Below are 21496 nucleotides of genomic sequence, written 5' to 3'. Positions count from 1 at the left end.
CAATGGGCTCAAATAAAATAACTCCATTTTCTATACTAATATTTCAAAATTTTCTTATTTGAGAATCATTTGTCCAAAGTATAAAATTAAATGAACATTAATCAATCTAAACTTAGAAATTCTATTATATTATCTAAAAAAGCAAAATTAGTGTTAATTAATAGATGTGCACTAGATCACATTTCTTTTTTATTCTCTGAATATTTATAAATTAACTAAGACGAAATTAAGATTTAAAGTTTGTGATTTTAAATTTGTCATCAAACATATAGCTCAATTTAGTTATTAATTTACAATTACATATACTTATACAAATACAAAATGTATGCAAAAACTATATACTAAATTCGTCTGAACTCGTATCTAATATTGTAGCTCCGCATCGGCACACACCCATATAAATATAATTTCCAAAGTCATTAAAAAAGAAGAAGATAAGTTTGGGTTAGGGGGATAATCACAATTAGATGTTCACTAACTCTCCAACATGTACTTGCGCATTGATGGCAACAATTACATGAGAATATCAAATTGATGAAACATTTTATCAACATGCAGCTAGCAGTTAAATTCCCAAGATATATATCTGAAAATAATATATATCAGTGCATAAAATATTTTGTATTAGAAGAATTCAGAAAAAGACCTCACTCCAAGAGATCATGTGATATAAACAACTTATTCTAATACAAGCATTAGTGACTGTTTTAATGGCTCAAACTCATAATATATAGATTACACAGAAATAATTTTATCTTTACTCCAAAATTCTTTGATCAAGAGCTTAAAGAAAAAAAAAATCCAGCTGCACACTTATGAGACAAAATTTGTTGCAATAATTTGATCTTTGGGATTAGTTATCTTGAAGCTTGATATGCCTAAACATTTGGGAATTACTATCCCGTACATTTTTACTTGTTCAGTTAGTTTGAAAATTTTAAAAGATAATTATTATTTTACATTTATTTTATTTTTATTATCAAGTATTTCTCATTTTACAATTTAGTTTTCAACATATAAATAACTTAAAATAATTAGAAATAATATTTAAAAAAATTAAAAATGTGTCAAATCAATTGTGGACTAAGAGTCTAAGAGAGTAACTAATTTTAGTTTGGTTTGCATATTGGACCACCTATTTTAAAGTTTAGCCATAGACTTCTTTTTTCTAGTTTTTTTACGTGTTCCATAGCTATTTTGAGTTTGATTAATTTAAATTTATTTGTAAAAGTATCATTTTAGAAGATAAAACGTTTTCTATCAAAAATAATTTTGTTTTCAATATTCAAAGTCGAAATTTCTGATTAAAAATGAAGATGATGGGGTGTCAATTGCTTGAATTATTATTGCCTAATAATCATGATAGGGGTATTGCGGATACCAATCCGATACTCTCAATCAAAAGTCTCAGATTGATCTCAAAAATGAAAAAACATATATATACTGGTATAAAGTCTTTCCTTTAATATGTCATATACAACACACATCTCGACTAGTTAGAACCTCAAACCAAATACTAAACACTTAGATGAGAAATCGAAAGATTAAAAAAATAATTAAAAAGTTATTTGAATTTCATTTTTTTCTTAAATTCCGTTCTAATAAAACAGATTCACATAAATTAAGACGGCGAGATAATTATATTATTTATAAACACTTAAATTATTTTTATTTTATTTTTTTTAGAACCCAAGCTTTGTGTCCCTAAAAGCTACTTGAAATTTTCGAGGACTTTGCTCCCTTTTCAACCAATCATGTTTCTCCACGTGTCACAAACACCCGACACCTCTTCTTCGCCGCCGGGAATGTTAAAGTCTTGTAATTCCGTCAACCTTAACGGCCCTTCTCCATGTGCTCTTTTGACACAATTCCCCATTAAATATATATAATACCAATAATAATTACTTTCGATTTTCATTTATGTGACACTATTTTCTTATTTGTCAGTCTAAAAAAACATTATATTTGGAAACGTAAATTATTAGCTTTAGACTCTCAAAGGCAAAACAAGATGGTTACGTACTAGATCTGCTAAACTCAGTACACAACTCTAGTTCAAGTTCTATATTTGTATTAAAAAGTTTATCAAAAGACGTAAAAAATAATAATTGAAATTCAGAATTTAATTACTAACTAACATGATGTTGCTATCCTAGAAAGTAGAATAATAAAATTCAAATGATGGCTCTACCTATATTTAGACTTCTCATTTTACCCTTAATCATGAGAAGCTTTTATAGTTGTCTCAATGTTTATGACATGTTTAATACTATATATTTTAAAAGTCTTATAATTATATATTAAGACACATCTAAGATCAGAAGTTTCAAAAGTTGTCATTTCATTCTTGATATGTTTTTGAGTTGCGTGAGCTAGTCAAATCATATCATGTAAATTGAAAAGGAGAGAGTACATATATATTTCAAGAAAATATAGTCATAACTCATATGGTCAAAAAAATTTAACTTCAAGGGAGATGTATGTTATTATTCAAAAGAAGCAAGTTCTTGATCAAGAAACACAACAACAACAACAATAACAACAATCTTGTGTTAATTTTAGATGGAAAAAGGGATATGGAAATCCAATGTTGAGTTAGTACCAACATGTCCACGTTGTGGTTCAACAAACACAAAATTTTGTTACTACAACAACTATAGTTTGACACAACCTAGGTATTTTTGCAAAGGTTGTAGAAGGTATTGGACTAAAGGTGGTTCTTTAAGGAATGTTCCAATTGGTGGTGGATGCAGAAAAAGTAGAAGAGGTAAGTCTTCTTCTAGTACAATTCATCAACATGATCTTATTTCAAGAAATTTGGGACATGGGGTTTGTTTAAATCATTCTAATATTGACCATCATAATCAATCCAATAGTAATTCATTGGATCATCATGGTCCAACTATTGATCTTGCTTTAGTCTATTCAAACTTCTTGAATAGTGATAATTCTAAGCCATCACAATTGGAGAACCATCAGAATCTTGAACTGTCTGATAATTTATTATTGTCTAATCAAGAAGGAGTACTTGTCGCTCCATCATTTGAGTTTTCAACCATGATAGACATGGAGTTCATGACTAGCAACTTAGGTCAAGAATCGCGATTAATTGGTGATGGTGTTTATTTTAGTGGGATTCATGATGAGAAGCACAATATTATGAATCATAGTGATGTTCATGATGTTTAGGCCAAGAATCGCAATTAATTGGCGATGGTGATTGTGATGGTGTTTATTTAGGTGGGATTCATGATGAGAAGCAAAATATAATGAATCATAGTGATATTCATGATGATCATTATACAAATATGAATAATGTGAATATTATCAACCATGATCAATTAGGCAACACTTATATGGAGCTACATCCATTGCCTAGTGAAGAGATGATATGGTCTAATTCACATGACCATCATGATCATATGGTATTTCCTAATGATATTCTAAATACAAGTCATAATTCATCAGCCGGAGGGATAGAGCTAGAACCAGAGCCAGAACCAAAACCAGAGCCAGAGCCAGAGCCAGAATTAGCAGTACAAGATCCGAGTCATGATCATAGCGCGAATAATGAAAATGATGCAACTTGTCCAATTTTGGATATATTTTCATGAGGCCTTGATTAGTGAGATCAAAAAGAGGTTTATTTCACTTAATTTTGTTGCAAGTCTTACATATATATATACTATACTAGTGCATGTATAGGAAAGGTGAAAACATTTTTCTCAAGAATAATATAATATATACACCTACTGAATTTGTAATATATATTGGTGAAGATTGAATTAAGCACTTTCATTTGTACTATTGTGTTTTTTAGAATGTGTTCAGTATAGTGTATTAGAGTAGAACAATAGCTAACAACAGTAGCTTTAATAGTGGCACTACTAAAAAAAAAATCACTAATTTCCCATTGAAAAATATTTGGTGATTACTTTTATTGATATTTTAATTGAATCAATAAGTGAAGAAAAAATAGTAGTATTTTCACATAGAAAAATTAGTAAGCTTTCCAGTATTTTAGTGAGAATCTATTTTCACCATGCGTTTTCCCAGTGAGTTGGTTCGATGGAAAATGAATGAAAAAATCATGTTTTTACACACAAATTTTTCATTGATTCACATTAGAAAAAGCCTATGTTTCTAGTAATTTAATGTGAAAGGATTAGTGACCCAAGTTCCTTTTTTTTTTTTATCTTTTATTGTTGCAATACGATTATCTCTACGTTGTTTAAGGGTAGATAAATGAAAAATACTTAGTGTTGGCATCTCCATCGACTACCCAAGAAATTCTCGATTTTAATTTCCAAAATTCCTCTTCTAATTTCACAATGTGATTAATTAAAGTCAGAAAATTATCTCTTATTCAAGATTTTATAGAAAAGTACTATTGGTAGAGAAATGTTGGGATTTTTGTATTCCAGCCAGTTTTGCTAGAATATAATAGAATATGTTTCTTGTAAACGAAAAAGCTACTAAATTCATTCAAGAAAGTCAAATATTAAATTCGAATTTAAAAATCTTATTTCGATTTAGATGGAATGGATGTAGAGCCCGCAACATGGGATATTGATCAAAATGAGTACGAAACAAATGATGAATTTGAGCTTTTGGGAATAAGGGCACCATTATTTCTCTTATTAGTTGATGTAAATTCACTACCTCTTAATCCTTAATCCACTAAATTGCAATAATTAAGACATTTTTAGAAAATTATTAATAGAAAACCCTCTTATATTTAACAGGTAGTCTCATAATCGGACACTCTTACACTTGTGTTGGGGTGGTCTCACTAGGTGAGATAATAAGATCAACAATAACAACAATTCTCTATGGATGCATTCTTTCTCTCCCCCCTCCCCCCTCAAAGCATACGTCCCTTTTTGGCCGTTCCCCCTTTTTATGAGCAATGGATCAGAACAAATGAATAAGAAAGGATCACGTCATCAAAGATGACGAATGACGATATCATCATCTACAGATCGAGTCATGAGATCTAAAGTGCAAATACTTACCACCGTGAGTTAAAAAATTCAGATGATATACATAAAAAAGTGTTGATCCATCGATGTCGAAAAATCATATGTGTCAATATAAAAAAATGAAACTCAACGTTATATGTGATCGAAACTGCTTTCACCTTAAACAACTCCGATCCTATTTCATCTCTTGCCGCGACTAGTCTCTTTGTAGTAGTAATAGCGGGAGGGGTGGGGGGAAGTGGGAACTCTTTTGAAGACGAAACAATTTGGTTGTGAAGATCTGTTCAAAACAATCTCCCTATCTTCACAAAGAGAGATAGTAATAAAAGTTTGCATATATTTTATCCTCTTCAGACACTCACCACAAAATTAGTACAAAAACAAGAAAACATTTTCTAAGAAATTAAATAATTTCTTACTTATTTTTTTTAGTTCAATATGGAAATAAAAAATATTACTCCCTACAAAAATTTGTATATATCCTAAAGTATATATCTAAGGGTCAAAAAAATCCACCGCCATTGCCATAGCCATAGCCACCATGAAACTCAGAATCAGATGCTTCGAAACCAAAGAAACCATCAAAATCGATGTACAATCTTCATCCTGCACTCTTCAAGAACTCAAAAATCGAATCTCTCAAGCATTACCATCATCATCAACACCAAATTCCGTTCATCTTTCTCTCAATCGAAAGGACGAACTTCAATCTTCTGAAGAAGATACGCTTCAATCGATTGGAATTACCTCAGGTGATCTCATCTTCTTCACTCAAAATCCAATTGGGTTTTCAATTTCAACTGAAACCCATATCCCCAAATTGAAAAAATCGGACACCCAAATCGTCCAAGAATCTGAAATAGTGAAAAAACTGGACACCCAAATTGTTCAAGAATCTGAAACAGTGAAAGAAATGGACACCCAAATCGACCAATCGGAACCCCACGAGACGAAAACTCAAAATTCTATACCTGGGGGTGAGGAAATGGAGGAGTTTATGGAGGTAGATGATAATGGAGATTACAGTGATGTGAATTTTACGAAATCGTTTTCTGTACCTGGGTTTTTGAGGAAAGTGTTTACAGAGGAGCTAAACGATGACGATGGTAGCCGTGACCATAAGCTGTTGGTGGTTGCTGTTCATGCTGTTTTTGTAGAATCTGGGTTTGTTCTTCTTGACCCTATTACGTTTACTGAAGTTAGTGTATCTCAATTTTTGAAATATTGGTCTTCGGGATCTCGAAAGACACTGTTTTACACCTTACCTGAGGTTATTGATCATGTAAAAGGAGGTAATTGTAATGTGATTCACTGTATTGAGTTAAAGTATCAGTCTTTAGGGAAGTTCTTTATTGCTCATGGGTCATTATCAGGTGGGGGGTCGGTTTCCACGTTTAGAGTGACGTTAAACGAAGATCAATTGGTTCCGTTTTTGAATGTTGTGTGGGCTAATTGTGGATTGAATGAGGTAGTAGATGGGGATTTTGGAGAGAAGGAAGTGTTTGTGTTTTGGAGGAATGTAAAGGATGGGCTTGTATTGCCATTGTTGATTGATTTGTGTGAAAAGTCTGGTTTGGTGCTTCCACCGTGCTTTACACGACTTCCGACTGACCTTAAGTTGAAGATTTTGGAGTCACTTCCGGGTGTTGAGATAGCGAAAGTGAGTTGTTTGAGCTCTGAATTGCGATATTTGGGTTCAAGTGATGATTTGTGGAAGAAGAAATATGCGGGGCAGTTTGGTGATGGTGCGATATCGGGAGAAGGAGGACATTGGAAAGAGAAGTTTGTTAAGTCTTGGGAGAGTAGGAAGAGAAGGAAAGTGATTAATAGAAGAAGAGTGGTTGATGGGTTGCGAATTTTAGGGGGGCGTCATCCATTTCCGGTACCTTGGATGCCACATGTAATAGGTGGAGATTATGATCTTTTCCCTCCACAATTTGATAATACTGGAAATCCGTTAGGGCGGGCACCACCTTCTCGATTGCTTCATCCGTGGTCAAACCATGTACGTCGTTGTCATCTTGGAGGACATAGGAGCAACTTCCCTTGAAGTCTTTAGCAGTAAGCTTTGTAGTTTATGTCTATGATAAGTAGTGCAATGGGTTTCAGTTGCAAGTTTTTGTTAATATGGTACTTTTGGAAGTGATCTTTTTATGTTCCATTTGGAAATTTCAAAACTTTTATCGTATCGAAAAAGAAACGTTCCATTTGGAAATTTCTGGTTTTGGTGTTTGGATAACTCTTAGGCAGTTGTTTTTGTTCTATTTCCTTTTTCTGTTTATGCAAAAACAGTGAATGTGTAATCTGCTGGCTAGCTCATGTGGTTGAAATGAATCCAGCAAAGTATGATTTCCTTTGATTTTTGGTTTGTGTTTTGCCCTTTGAATCTGTGTTCAGTCAGACCTCTCTATATTCATCATTCTCTATAACAACATATCGCTGCCACGGCCAAGTTTTCTATATAGAGATATTTGACTGTACAATATTTGTGATGGTAGTTGCTTAGGTTGTTCTAGCTAAGAAAGAGTGGGGTTGCGGCTTGCGAGCATGAACCATGTTCCAACCTGGAACATTTTGGCATGGGAGTCTTTTATTTAAGCAATTTTGTTTGTGTTTGTTCAATTAAGCTATACCTGTACAGTTTATGCATGTAGCAGGCCATGTAGCAAGTTGTCCATAAGGTTTCTTGTAGCAAGTTATGTCAAGTCGGTATAGTTAGACAAGACCTCTCTATAATAGTAATCCTCTCTGTAACAATATTTTACTATAATGGCCAAGTTATACTATACGTGTGATCTAGCTGCATTTCGCTATATCATTCAAAGAATATCCGAACAAACGACTCCCGTTATAGGGAGGTTTGATGGTACTACGGGGCGTTTGGCAATATTTTTGAAGAGTTTGTGCAACATAGGTTCTTTTCGTTTGGCTCGTAGATTCATTTTATGACATGTATTTTGTTGTGTGGGAAGTGTTGAGATGAATCTGCTAGCTCATGTGTTACATGATAGCTCTGGTGTAGTGAGTTGGATAATGTGTTGTCCTTGCTGCCTAAAACAGTTGCATATGATATTGACATCCATAATTTCTGGTCTAGCTAAAGCTAGAAAGGATCTTTTGAGCCGAGGGTCTATCGGAAACAACCTCTCTACCCTTACAAAAGTAGAGGTAAGGTCTGCGTACATCTTATCGTTTCCAAATCCCACTTGTGGGATTACACTAGGTTTGTTGTTGCAGTTAAAGCTAGAAAGAAAATGCCTATGCCCAAACAATCTGACCATCCAATGGTAACTTTCTTTTTTTAAAATGAAAAATGAGATAATGGTAAAGAAATACCTGAAGTATCAATTTGTTGTGAGTTTCGTACCTAAATTATCATATGTATATTTTTCTTACCTAAACTATCATCAATTATTTATGAAAACACATCTCGAAACTGACTAGATAAAGTGTTTGAATACCATCATTCAAAAAAAAAGCATATCAACTAAATTTGCCCATAAAAATTTGTTCATATGATAGTTAATTCATTAATTTCAATGTGTGTTTTGACAAAAATGCAAACATCTAAATAGTTAAGGTAGGAAAGTCGCAACAAAGTAATACTTCAAAGTGTAATTTTAACCATTATCTTTTAATTTTTAAAATTATATTTTCAATGAATTCATATAATTATCAAATACGCACCATCAGATACTAGTCAATGTGCATTGAAAAACAAATAGTGATAGTTCAAGTAGAAAATGCAAACACCTAATTTAGGTAGAAAATTAGCAAAAAATGATACTTTTGTGTTTTAGATCATCCAAAAATGACCAAAGCTTTACCATGGTGGAAGGCATGTATTTTGAAATTGCAAAGCAATAGAATTTACAAAACACTCTTGATGCATTAGAATGTCTATGGTTTAACAAGCAAGCACCACGCGCAACGCTCTTCGACTAGACCAAATATTTGGTATCATTGAAGTGACAAAACAACCAAACATGATATTAGTCATCAACAAGAAAGCACAATCGCCGGAAAAGGCAACATTATCTCATGGTCTGCTGAGCTTATTTCTCTGCCCAGGTTCAAATTTAATGAAAGTGAAACTATCAGAAACCAAACCATAAGTACTGATAGTGTGTATGGTTTCATCACATTAATATCTACTGAGATTCAGAAAGTTATATTTTAATCCGAGTTAATTATGCTACTTGAACAAAGATCATAAAGACGTTAACATTCAAAAACTCAAGCTCAAACTCACTCAAAGAATAACCACCGATGATGTCTCTCAATACAAAGCTTAGGCACCAATGTTCTCAATTTCAGCACCTCTGTCCATCCTCTTGACAATACCGGCAATAACCTGAAACATTGGAGTCCAAATCATCAAGCACTTGCTAAAGCGATAAGATCATTAGTCATAAAGTGATCGATACTGAATGATTTGTGGAGTATCAATGAGTTTTACCTTTCCAGGACCTAATTCGTAGCTCTTCTTTAGCCCTTTTGATAGGAGAGTTTTCATTGTGGTCTCCCATTGAACTGGTGAAGTCACCTGCATACGCTCAAACATGATAGATCAACATTTCACAGAAGATTGTGTCGAATCATCTTTAATCAACTTAATCTTGTGTACTGTCGCGGTTCTTACCTGGCTAGCTAATATTTTCTTAATTGTATCTGGATCTGCATGTGGTTGTGCATCAACATTTGATATTACTGGTATTCTGGGAGTTCTGATCTCTGTTGCACCCAAAGCAGCTTCTAATCTTGAGACAGCTGGATTCATAAAACTTGTGTGAAAAGCACCGGCAACAGCTAGACGTACCTGGAACAATTAAATCCAATGTTAAGATGCAAATTAGCAGTTGGCGACAAGACATACATTAGCATTTGGACAGAAAAAGGAAATACCGTCATTCGTGCTTTGAACGATTTTGCTTTTGCTTCTACTGCTTCAATTCCTTTAACACCTCCAGAGACTGCATAATTTCCCTATAAAATGATAGTGCAACAACAAAACTGGAAAATGCTTAGCCACATGCAATATTCTGTAGAGTAAATATGGAATTTATTCTGGCTACAAAGCTTTTGGAGAAACTTACGGGGCATAAGAAATTTGCAATCTGAACTTTGTTGGCTTCATCAACTTCTTCATTAGCTGCATCACACAGTTTCTGAACCTTTTCAGAATCCAGTCCAATTATACTAACCATTGCACTTTTTGCAGCATCAGCAGCATCCTGGACAGAATAGATATTGTCAGCAGGGGCAGAGCTAGTAGCCTGCATGCGGGTTCGGCCAAACCCAATCGATTTTGCTCAAACAGTATACTTATGTTAATAAATTCATTAAACATCAATAAATATTAAATTCAGAACCCAATTATTATCTCAAAATCGTCATTATAAAAAGCCGAACCCATAAAGTTGAAATCATAGCTTCGACTCTGATTGTCAGAGTTCCATGCATGACACAAATTTATGATCATTAATAATACCTGCATAGCTTCTCCTCTAAGCTTAACCAGCTTAAGCCCATCCTCAAAACTGGCAAAGGCAATCAGATTAGTGGAAATCCAAATACTTACATCTTGAAGGGTAGGAAGATAAGGAAGTACATCTAGACATAAGCTACTCCTAAAGCATAATGTTATGTAGGGTAGAAACCTGAAAGCTCCTGTAAATGCCAGAGCAGTGTATTCACCCAAGCTCAGACCACATGTGACGTCAACCGAATCAATTATTTGCTGACCCCCCTCACGAGCACGGAGTATCTCTACCGCAGCTAAGCTAGTGACATAGATAGCTGGCTGGGAACAAGTAAATTATGAGCCAGTCAAAAATGATTGTATAAGTTATATCCTATTGTCATCACAAACATCATCTAGAACACTTCCTCTGTTTACTGAAAGCAAAGCGTGCATACATTGCAAAACCTTCTGCTGTTCCTTTTGTATATGTGATTTAACGGGATCAATGTGTTTTAGTTATTAACAAGTTGTTTCACATTACTGTAATACCAAATAAGAGGTGTGATTCAAAAACAAGAAAAATATGATGAAACGAATACCTGGCTTAGAACAGTGGAGTCTAACTTCTCTTTTGGACCATTAATACAAATATCCAAAAGGTCAAACCTGTAAGCAAGGATGAAGAAATTATTAACATAAAATGCTTAATTTTCAATCAACATATCTATCAGTTTCAACTCAATCCAAAAAATTAGGAACACGAATTATAAGGAAACATTTTTAAAAATGTTTATAGATTGTTGATCAGGGCATTTATGAGACTTGATCCATCATATTTACCCCATGATTTCATTTGCTCTCTTGTATAATTCAGCTGCAGCAGGCACCTTCTGAGCCTCTGCACCCATTCCAACAGCTTGTGCCCCCTGCAGAGGTATAGTGCTGATAAAATAGTTTGCCATGAAATTGGATTTCTTGTGATTGCAGTGACATGACTATTCTAGAAACTAGCGGTCTACCACGATGACCAAGAGAACAGATACTCACTCAATTAACCGTAGACATATAGGTTTGAACTATAGCCGCTTAGTTGCGCGGACTCTCCACTTTTGATGCCGCACCCGTCTCGGATTCTCCAAAAATACACTACTTTTGGCGAATCCGACACGCACCTATTGGCATTTTTGAAGAGTCCGAGCGCTGCTTAAAGGTAGCCAGAGAAGTTGAAGCATTGTGGCGGTAATACAAAGCTGGAGATACTAACAGGATAATATTCCTAGTCTCAAGCTTCTGACAATTTTACAAAATCTAATCCAATAGACCAAATCTAATCAAGTAATTATCACCATTTTATTCAGCATGAAGTACTAACCAAGTTATTTTAGACAACTGAACATAGAAATTTAACACAAATACACAAAATAACCTCAAAGCTAGCAAATTTTCAATCCAACTTTGATGAAATAAGACAATTATACCATATATACTTTTTTTTCCCATCAAAATAATTTTTTTTTATAAAAGTGGTGTCCGAGTCAACTTGCCCACACCTCCACTAATTCCAGGGAATACCCGTCACCTCCCACCAGCAGCCACAAATATCAGGTAACTCTATCTATACTATATCCACCAAGGCTAGGAAAGAAGGAAAAGAGTTCACCTATTCCCTATATCCAAATTTATACGACTTACTTTCCTTTTTAGTCTATCTCAAAAAAATAATATATTTCTATATTTAGTAATAATTTAACTTTGAAATGCTCATTTTTTATAGCTACACAAACATAAGTTTCAAAAGATTTTTTTTTTTGTTAAACTCTGTGCCAAGTCAAATTAACGGGACGGAGTGAGTAGTTACGTGAGATCTCATAGTTGTTAACCCACTTCATTAGCCACACCGTTAATGCTTTCCCATTCAAAATCTTATCAAATACTTAGCAATTATCATAATTTCAATTCAGCAGCAAATAATAATGAATTACGTTTAGTCACATGAAGTACATAATTAAAATATATGTGACGAATTTTTCAATCAAACTCGAGAATCTAATCGATTAATTGGAGAAATGTGAAATGCAGAAGAGATTTACCTGTCCAGGGAAGAGAAAAGCATTGGTAGGCTTGTAATCAGTGAACAGAGCATCATCGACGGCGGCAATTCGTGATCCAACGGAAATGCTACTCATGAAAACCCTAGACTTATCCAATTTCAATGGACTAAATCTTCGAAATCCATTCGAAGAAATGGATGGAAGAATCAAAGAGGATGAGCAGCTCATTGTTGAGTTACAGAGAAAGAGTTAATGGAGGAGCGAGGCGATTCAGTCGGCGGTGTTACTGTTAATGGTGGCGGAGGAAAACAGAGAAAACTAATAGCTGCAATGGCGGAGTTAACCAAGTGTGCATAAGACAAGTGACAACCATGAAATAAATAACTACCCAAATAAAATAATTCTCCATTTTATCCCGAGATTATCATTTTATTGTATCGTATAAAAAAAATTCATTTTATGTAATGATCGATTTGGTGTGATCACGTCGTTACCTTAATATTTTCTTCTCATTTTGTCTTTATTTATTATTTAATAATTATATTTTATCTTTTTTATCCTATCTTTTCATAATAGCTCTACCTCCTACCCAACTTTTCTTGTAGGTTTATCATTCAAATTATGAATGTAAAAAATTATGTAATGACGGAAAATGATACAATTTATCAAAACATTACATTACGATACAATATGATATATCAGGAAGCAACACGTAACAACCATCCAAACAGAGTGTTGGGGGTTATCTGGTTGGGTCCGTAGTGAATAAGTTATAGCGGAACTAATAAATTATCTTATCATTACATTATAAACCAAACATTGGATAAACTAATCCTACATTTTATGTGGAGATTTATACCTTATACCTCACATCAAATAACTCTTTAGTATTAAGTATTCAAATTTAGAGTTTCAATATATAATTAATAAGGTTAATATAGTAAAATATGTCTTTAATATAAGTTTTCTTAAAACATGTGTCGAACAAATATAGGGTAAGTAATATGAAACGATACAATTTATCCAACACATTGTACTTATCAAAACAATATATTATTACGATACAATACGAATTAGGAAGCAGCACGTAACAACCATCCAAACAAAGTGTTAGGGGGTCATTTGGTTGGGTCCGTTGTGAATAAGTTATAGCGGAACTAATAAATTGTCTTATCATTATAATATAAATCAAATGCGGGATAAACTAATCCTACATTTTATCTTGAGATTATTATATCTTATACCTCAAATAATTCTTTAGTATTAAGTATTCAAATTTAGAGTTCCAATATATCATTAATAAAGTTAGTATAGTAAAATAGTCTTTAATATAAGTTTTCTTAAAATAATTTTTGCATATATAACATTGCTGTTAAATCGAGGTCAAATCATCCTTGAAATCGTTACAAAACTATCTACCTCTTAGAGGCAGAATCCAAGATTTAAACTCAACGAGTCTAGGACTCGAGCTTCAACCACTAAACCCATCACCTTATTCGAGTTGTGGGTTCATAGTTCAATAATTTCAGCAATTCCAGTACATTTTACATGAGATAAATCCCGGTCTAGACTAAAAGTTATAAGTCGAAACGAACCCACAACAATACTGCTAGATCTGCCCCTGCCTCTCTACGCTAACACTATTACAACAAAGGGGCCTCAAACCTTCTGTTATCAAATATATGTTTCTGCACTCAAGAACCATCATAATCATCTATATATGGTTTTGCTCACTACTAGTTGCTAAAAATGAACGGTAAAACGCCTCGTATAAGTTAGTACCGTATGTCTTGACTATGAAGTAACTCAACCACAGCAGCAACTACACCCTTTCCCTCGACTGAGACGTCAAAGTGGGGCTCTTCGATTTTCCTTTTTAATATTTTATCCAGTTCCACTCGCAGTTTCTGCAAAATTTGACACATGAGCAAGTGTAAGTTTTGAAATGATAAAAATGTACGTCACAAAGATGAAGTTGTTGCAGAAATCGAATGGCAAACCTTTATTAAATCCAACACACTTTTTGACGCGGAAAAGTGAAGATAGCCTCCAAGCATTTCAATGCCGTCTCCACTTTTGCTTGGAGTGAGATTACCCCCAAACATAAGGAGAGAATAATCGGATATGTTCGTTGAATCTCTGATATAAATGCTTGAGGTCTTGACTTTCTCACTGTAAACTAAGTAGGGAAGAGGGAAAAGATGAACACTAGCGTTAACAGATGCTGGGTGGATGTCTACTTTTCCAACTTCCTTCGTGTAAAATGCTGTACGCTTTCCTCTTCTTTTACACTGCACGACATTTGGGTAGAGTCCCGCACAAAGGATGGCACATACCATCTCTAAATCATTGCTATATTCATTGTATGCCTGCAATATGAGATCACTGTCTCTTAATCTTGATCATGGATGGGTGTTTTAAGTACTGCTAGATGGACTCGAATCAGAAGATTAATATTATTTGCTTTTTCTACACCATGATATACACACTTCACCAAATAGTAAAAATTTACGACAAGACATGGTCAAACCAGACCTAGACAGCATTAGAGTGAAGAGAGTTATATGTGCATCAGTTGTTCAAGGAAAAGAAATTTGGAGAATTTACCTTGGCTCCTCGTGATTTATCCACAAAACCAATATCTGACAGTAGGTCAACAAACTGATTTCTCATGTCTTCCATCATCTGCAAGGTTACAGGAGATAAGAAATTTTCCCAACAGAAGGTTCTTTCTTTTCCATAACGTTTAGCATCTTTCCATCCTTCAAATGCTTTCAGAAGTGCAATATGATCACTGCATCAAAAGGAAGATTGTTTTCACATGAATAAGGAAATATTTCATTCCACAAAGTGATGTCCCTGATGGAAGCCAGAGAAAGAAGCGTATAAACCATTAAATTTTTTTGGTTTAACCTGCAAGAATCACCAGCAAAGGATCTTTTAGCAGCATCTGCTTCCTCTTTCCTGTTTAATGGAAGGACAAATGGATCACGGTGTGCCAGAGCAGCAGCAATAGTCAGTGCAGGGTTCAGACATTGGAAGATGGACCCCATCAGAAGCATCTTTCCAATATTTGGATCCAGCGGTAGAGTGCAAAGATGGCGTCCTGTAAAGAAACGTTATAAGTAAACATTCCAACGTGGAATATATTGAGAAAAACATGTGCACTATACAAACCAAGTGGAGTAAGTTCTTCTGTATCATCCAGAGCTCCAATAGTTTTGAGAAGTTCAATAGCATTGTGGACAGAGAGAGCATCCGGAGGTTGAAGTGCCTTGGCCAAAAAGGATTCAATGGCGCCAAACTGCAAACTCTTAATATGGAGACAAAGCTCTTGTAATGGTGTTCGAAGAATCTCAGGTAGTTGATATTGTGCCATAGCATCATGTATTAGTTTCGGATACAACCTATAACAAACTCCAGGTTGTACACGGCCCGCACGACCGCGCCTCTGCAGATAATAAAAAATCTCCAATAAGCCAAAAATACAAAGCCAAATGAAGTTGACTCCAAATATATCAATCTCCCATAATATGTATTGCATTTTTAATTACCTGATGTGCTGAGGCCTTTGAAATCCATGATGGTAATAAACAAGCTAGCTTGTTCAGTGCATCATAGCTAGTCTCTTTCGCCTTCCCACAGTCTATGACATACACGACATCATCTATAGTTATACTGCTCTCAGCTATGTTGGTTGCAAGCACAATTTTCCTGCATGATCAGATTCAAGATATTAAATTTTAAAAAAGAAAAACTGACTGATGAGTGAAATCTGAGTACTTTGATTCATATCATACTGCTATATTAGTTTATGTGACTGACAATGAAATCCACCATTCAACAACAAGAAATAACAGAAAAAGTAATGATCCACCTGAAGAGATAAATGATTGAGCAATGGTATTATTGATAAAGGGTGATCAACCTATGATTAAAGAATGTGAATTCTTGGAGATCCAGCTTATGCTAAACAAAGAATGTACCTCGTGTTAGCAGGTGGACGATCAAATATTTCTCGTTGATTTACTGTTGGCATTGAACCGTGAAGAGGGAGGACTAAAAACTTCCTGGTGTCTCCAAGGAAGTTGTTAGCCTTAATTTTATCAAGTAGCTTAGAAATCTCATCCCAACCAGCTAGGAACACAAGAATTGCACCTTCACCTTCACAGCGACAAATATATTCAATTGATGCTTCCACCTATTCAAAGCAATGGAATAAAAACAATCAAAGCTAAGAAACGAGAGAACCAATGCAACCAATGCAATAAATATGCCTTCAACCAAACCCCTCTTTCAATAAGGAACTATAAATCGAAATGTTCGACATGAATAAAACTCCTTTAGTTGGTAAAAGGTAAAGTACGTACAAGACCCAAATCAAGCTGTGAACCAGACCATGCTTCCAGAGATTGTCTTGTAGTCATGCTGTAGCCTTTGTAATGTGAACTAATGTCCACATCCTACAACCAGAAATCTTCAATAAGAGTTTACTTGGTAAGAGAATTAAAATATGCATGTGAAGAGAAACTGTCATTTTTAAAAGTTCAGTTACAATAAAAAAGCTCACTAACTGGTCATGCATTCCCCTTGAAATGAGTAAATAACTAAAGGATGAAGACCACAAGTTCTGACAGAAAACAGTATTCACAGTACATAATCAAATGAATGATTCAAAGTTAATTAGTCTGCTTTTAGAATTGGCAATTAAGTACAGGAAAATAGATGTCCTCCACAATGAACCTTTTAATTTGATAGGGTCTGTCAAGCATAAATCTGGCGGCAATTCTACCCCCAATGTGAACCAGCTGGTTCACAGCCTCACATCCCCCACATATCAATTTCTTTTAGGGAGGGCAATCATCATAGAAATTAAGTACATGAAGCAACTGTTCGATAAGATATACGAGAATTTTCATACTCAAGTTATGAGGCCATTCAAGGCATCCACAGGACAGGAAGCTCTCATGATTGATTTGGCTTCATATGTTGCAACAAACTAAAATGACTCCTTATTAAGGAGGTATAGCAGACATGAAACATAATCAATACTCCCTCCGTTCCAATGTGTTTGTCTTACTTCCCTTTTTAGTCCATTTCAAAAAGAATGTCTCTTTCCTCTTCATTTTTTTTTGGCAACTCTTTAATTCTAAAACTTTCCACATAACATGTTTAAGGCCACAAGATTAAAGGGCATTTTTTGGAAGACCATTAGAGCTCTATGGCCCAAACTGGAAGGGAACTTGCAGAAGAGAGTTGGAGATGGGAAAAGAATAAAATTCTGGAAGGATGCTTGGAAGGAGCAAAGTCCATTAATGGAGATTTTTCCAGACCTGTTTATTCTAAGCAACAACCCAGATGGCACCATTTATGATATGTGGAGTGCACAGGGATGGAACTTATTCTTCAGGAGATTGCTAAATGACTGGGAGATAGATAGAGTAGCCAATTTGCTAAATAGGATTGATGATTTCAATGGCACTACTGCTGAACCAGATACATTAAGATGGAAACACAATATTGATGGGCAATTCTCTGTTAAAAAGGGTTTATAAAATGGAAGAAAGGGTACAGTGTAGAGGGAAACCAAAAATATGGAGAAACTTATGGAATAGTCCATCCCCAACCAAGGTAAAATGCTTTACTTGGTTGGTGGTTAAAAGAGCATGCCTGACACAAGAAGTTCTGAAGAAAAAAGGGGCCATCATAGTTTCGAGGTGCTTCTTATGCAATGAGACAAATGAAACAAACAGTCATCTATTTTTGCACTGCACCTTTACAGCACAACTTTGGTCTCTATTTCTCAACATAACAAAGACAAGCTGGACTATGCCGCAGCATACTGCAGATTTGCTTAGTTGCTGGATGAAAAGAGGAGGCAGCAAAAGTCAAAAGAAGTGGTGGAGGATCATCCCACAATGCATCTGGTGGACAGTTTGGAGAGAGAGAAATGGGAGGTGTTATGAAGATAGATCCAATTCCATCCAGAAAGTTAAATGGTATTGTATAATATCTTTCTACTTTTGGTGTAAAGAAGTAGGTTTAGAGGATATAGATCAGTTTGTAGATTTATTAAGATCTTTGTAAGTATCTTGTTTTCTAGTTGCTGTTTTTTTATCTAACACTTTTTGATGGTGTCCAGCATGTCCTTAATGCTGAGGAATACACATTTACCAGTTTCAAAGAAAAAAGATTAAAGGGCATTTTGATAAATTCTACATATCTTTAATTTAAGACTACAAGATTCAAAAGTCTTTTTTACTTTCTTAAACTTTGTGCCAAACCAAAATCAGACAAATAAATTGAAATGGATGTAGTATTAGTCATTGTTCATCATCAAAGACAATAATCATCTCTCTGGTTATTTCATTTTTCATTATCAGAATGTCAACCTTCTAAAAAGAAAGCAATAGCATCTGCTTTTATACGTGAAATTACATTAAAAAAATCCAGTTTGCACTTTGGCCAACAAATTAGATGACCACATATAAAAAAAATTGATTGGTAAATCAGATGACCATGTATAAAATGTATAGCAAGCATTAGTCTCCCCCTAGACAGGACAAAGTTGTTCAAAATATAAAATACTTTCAACAGTGATTTTGAGGCTCCACTACCCCCAACCCCTTTAGCCTGGGAGAAGATGGGGATAAAGAGTAGATGAAAAGATTGAATCCCACCTTGGCTCTGCCAGGCACTGGACAGTGGTTTAGAGCCAAGTACTTTCTAGACCCCTTCTTGGATACTGGATCACTCCAGTGCTTCAGGTACTATGGAGCCTCTGCCATCCATTCCAGCAAAGCCGTTTCATGAGGGAAGGAGAAGGGGGGCTGATAAACCTTGAATACTAAAAGCTCTTATGTTAAACTCTACTACAACTACTCTCTCCACCCAATTTATGTTGCACAATTTAACTGAAAACATAAAGAAACACAGTAACAATAACCTCATAGTAGGTTGTAGACAAACAGCCAAGTCTAATTCATCAAGTAAGTCCATTTTCAAGAGAAACAAATATTTCTTTTTTATTTCAATTTCATCTTACAATAAAGGAAAAGATCATGCCTCAAAAAGATCAGTCAGCGGATCTCTTTTAGAATCTTGTTGCCTCATCCTTCTCCTTGAGTTTCCTTGGAAATTGTCTGCTTCGGATTTTATAAGGTAACGAGTCTTCTCCAACACGTCTTCAAGAAACAGCTCTTCCACTGGATATGTCAAACCCTGCAAAATTAAGCCTAAGAAAATTAGAAGCAGAACATTATGGCTGGACATGTCTTGAATTGTGGAGATACACAAGACTAAAACACAGTACCGGTATATGAATCGTGGGTGCATCTCTGAAGTATTGGGAGAATAACTCAGCGTTAATAGTAGCACTCATCAGAATGAGACGCAAATCAGGTCGTCGAGGAAGCAGGTCACGTAAAATTATCAAGAGGAAGTCTTCATTCATGCCTCTTTCATGGATTTCATCAACAAGCAGATGGCTAACACCAGTCAAATCAGGGTCCTGAACCTATATTCGAAAGGAAGAGGAGAAAAATCACCTTTCCTTCTAATAGATACAACAACAACATACCCAGTGTAGTCCTACTGGTCCGGCGGAGAGGGTAGTGTGTACGCAGACCTTCTAATAGATACAAAACCTCTAAATCAGTAGAATTAATCCAAGATAATAATTACATAGATAATTATACAAATAATACCAAGCTCATTTATGCAGAAAATATTATTAAGCTCTTTTCTTAAAAGTATATTTTTTATAAATTTTTAAATTAAATTATAATTTAAAATATTATCATAAATATCGACTTGTGTTACTACTTGTTAATCAAATACACAAATAAAATTATCTATATAATATTTATTAATTTTGATTTCAAGTAAAAACATAAATAGTTAAATAGAAATATTAACCTAATTGTTTTCCAATGATCATAATAAAACACAAAAACTATGATAATATTCCATAGGCTATGGCCTATGTAGTGATTCCCTAGAAATTTTAGGAACTTTATTTTATGTAGTACATATTTTATAAACATAATTTGTATTTAAATTGTAATATTTCAAACTTTAAACAAATTTTGAGTGTAGACTCCTGTTATTTTTAATACTCTATTTTATTTTTATTTTTTAATTAATTTTTATTTGGCCCACGGGCCGGCCCTATCCATATTTCTCAAGCCCCACAAATCAACAGGCTTATTCAGGCTGGGCTAAAAAACCCTTTTCTTAAATGGGCTCCAAAAATTGTAGCCCAGCCCTATCAAATCACGGGTTAGGCCAGGCCGGCCCAACGGGCCTAGCCCATATTGACGGCTCTAGAATTTACACAAGTTTTGGCAAAAAAGAGTTCAAGAGACAAATACCAGCCGCCGCAGTAACACTCCAGTTGTGCAAAATAGCAACCGTGTTTGAGCAGAGCGCTTTGCTTCCAGCCGAATCTGGTAGCCAACAGTATCACCAAGACTCTCTCCTCTTTCAGAGCATATTCGAGCAGCAACTGATATTGCAGATATACGGCGAGGCTGTGTGCATATAATGTTACAATCAACACCACGAAGGGATGATATCTCCTCTTCTAGAATGAATTGAGGGAGCTGGGTTGTCTTTCCACAACCAGTCTCTCCAGAAACTACCAAGACCTGTATTGACCATATAGTGAGTATGCTCTTCCTGTAAAATCCCTAAAAGTCTAATAATGTGATTCAAAAGCATCGAAGTGCCACAAAACCACCAGGAAATTGAATTAGACTAACAAAAGGAAAATTTATTGCAAACATGCCAATTAACCTGCAAGCAGAATTATTTACCAATGAAATGCATTTCCATCACAGGACAATTTTTCCGTAAAACTACTTTCACAGTGTTCCTGAGAAAAAAGGATGAAAATAAACAAAGAATGCAGTTGACAGAACTGCTTCTAGAAGTAACTCTTCCTTGCCTTTTTTTTTTTTTTTTACTTCCAAAAAAAATAAGTATACCTTCAACATTTT

The 21496-nt window shown here is 34.7% G+C and overlaps 3 protein-coding genes across 3 annotated transcripts in view; 1 reads left to right on the top strand and 2 right to left on the bottom strand.

Annotated features, from left to right (window-relative positions):
• The first annotated feature begins 5419 nt into the window (after positions 1-5419).
• LOC102601599 (F-box protein SKIP22-like) lies at positions 5420-7341 on the top strand. The gene has a single exon (XM_006348391.2). The coding sequence runs from the start codon at positions 5524-5526 to the stop codon at positions 7030-7032; it is 1509 nt and encodes a 502-aa protein (XP_006348453.1). The 5' UTR covers positions 5420-5523; the 3' UTR covers positions 7033-7341.
• A 1610-nt stretch (positions 7342-8951) lies between these two features.
• On the bottom strand, positions 8952-12867 carry LOC102601265 (malonyl CoA-acyl carrier protein transacylase). The gene is made up of 10 exons (XM_006348390.2): positions 12537-12867; positions 11287-11372; positions 11046-11112; positions 10643-10785; positions 10474-10522; positions 10079-10216; positions 9888-9968; positions 9625-9801; positions 9442-9528; positions 8952-9336 (listed from the first exon to the last, which is right to left on the bottom strand). The coding sequence occupies exons 1-10, from the start codon at positions 12723-12725 to the stop codon at positions 9274-9276; spliced, it is 1080 nt and encodes a 359-aa protein (XP_006348452.1). The 5' UTR covers positions 12726-12867; the 3' UTR covers positions 8952-9273.
• Positions 12868-13869: 1002 nt separating this feature from the next.
• LOC102584740 (ATP-dependent RNA helicase DHX36) overlaps positions 13870-21496 on the bottom strand; it is a gene marked incomplete at its 5' end in the record, with an annotated part of 11310 nt that continues 3683 nt past the window's right edge. The window contains 11 exons of the mRNA XM_006348509.2: positions 13870-14404; positions 14498-14866; positions 15105-15291; positions 15411-15603; positions 15675-15948; positions 16052-16211; positions 16484-16698; positions 16868-16960; positions 19563-19718; positions 19810-20013; positions 20870-21145. Of these exons, the coding sequence (XP_006348571.1) occupies positions 14273-14404; positions 14498-14866; positions 15105-15291; positions 15411-15603; positions 15675-15948; positions 16052-16211; positions 16484-16698; positions 16868-16960; positions 19563-19718; positions 19810-20013; positions 20870-21145 (2259 nt within the window). The remainder of the gene's footprint in view (positions 14405-14497; positions 14867-15104; positions 15292-15410; positions 15604-15674; positions 15949-16051; positions 16212-16483; positions 16699-16867; positions 16961-19562; positions 19719-19809; positions 20014-20869; positions 21146-21496) is intronic.

This window comes from Solanum tuberosum, unplaced genomic scaffold, assembly GCF_000226075.1.
Source record: "Solanum tuberosum cultivar DM 1-3 516 R44 unplaced genomic scaffold, SolTub_3.0 scf00098, whole genome shotgun sequence".
In the NCBI taxonomy this organism is placed as follows: domain Eukaryota; kingdom Viridiplantae; phylum Streptophyta; class Magnoliopsida; order Solanales; family Solanaceae; genus Solanum; species Solanum tuberosum.
This window is presented reverse-complemented; position numbering and strand designations above follow the sequence as displayed.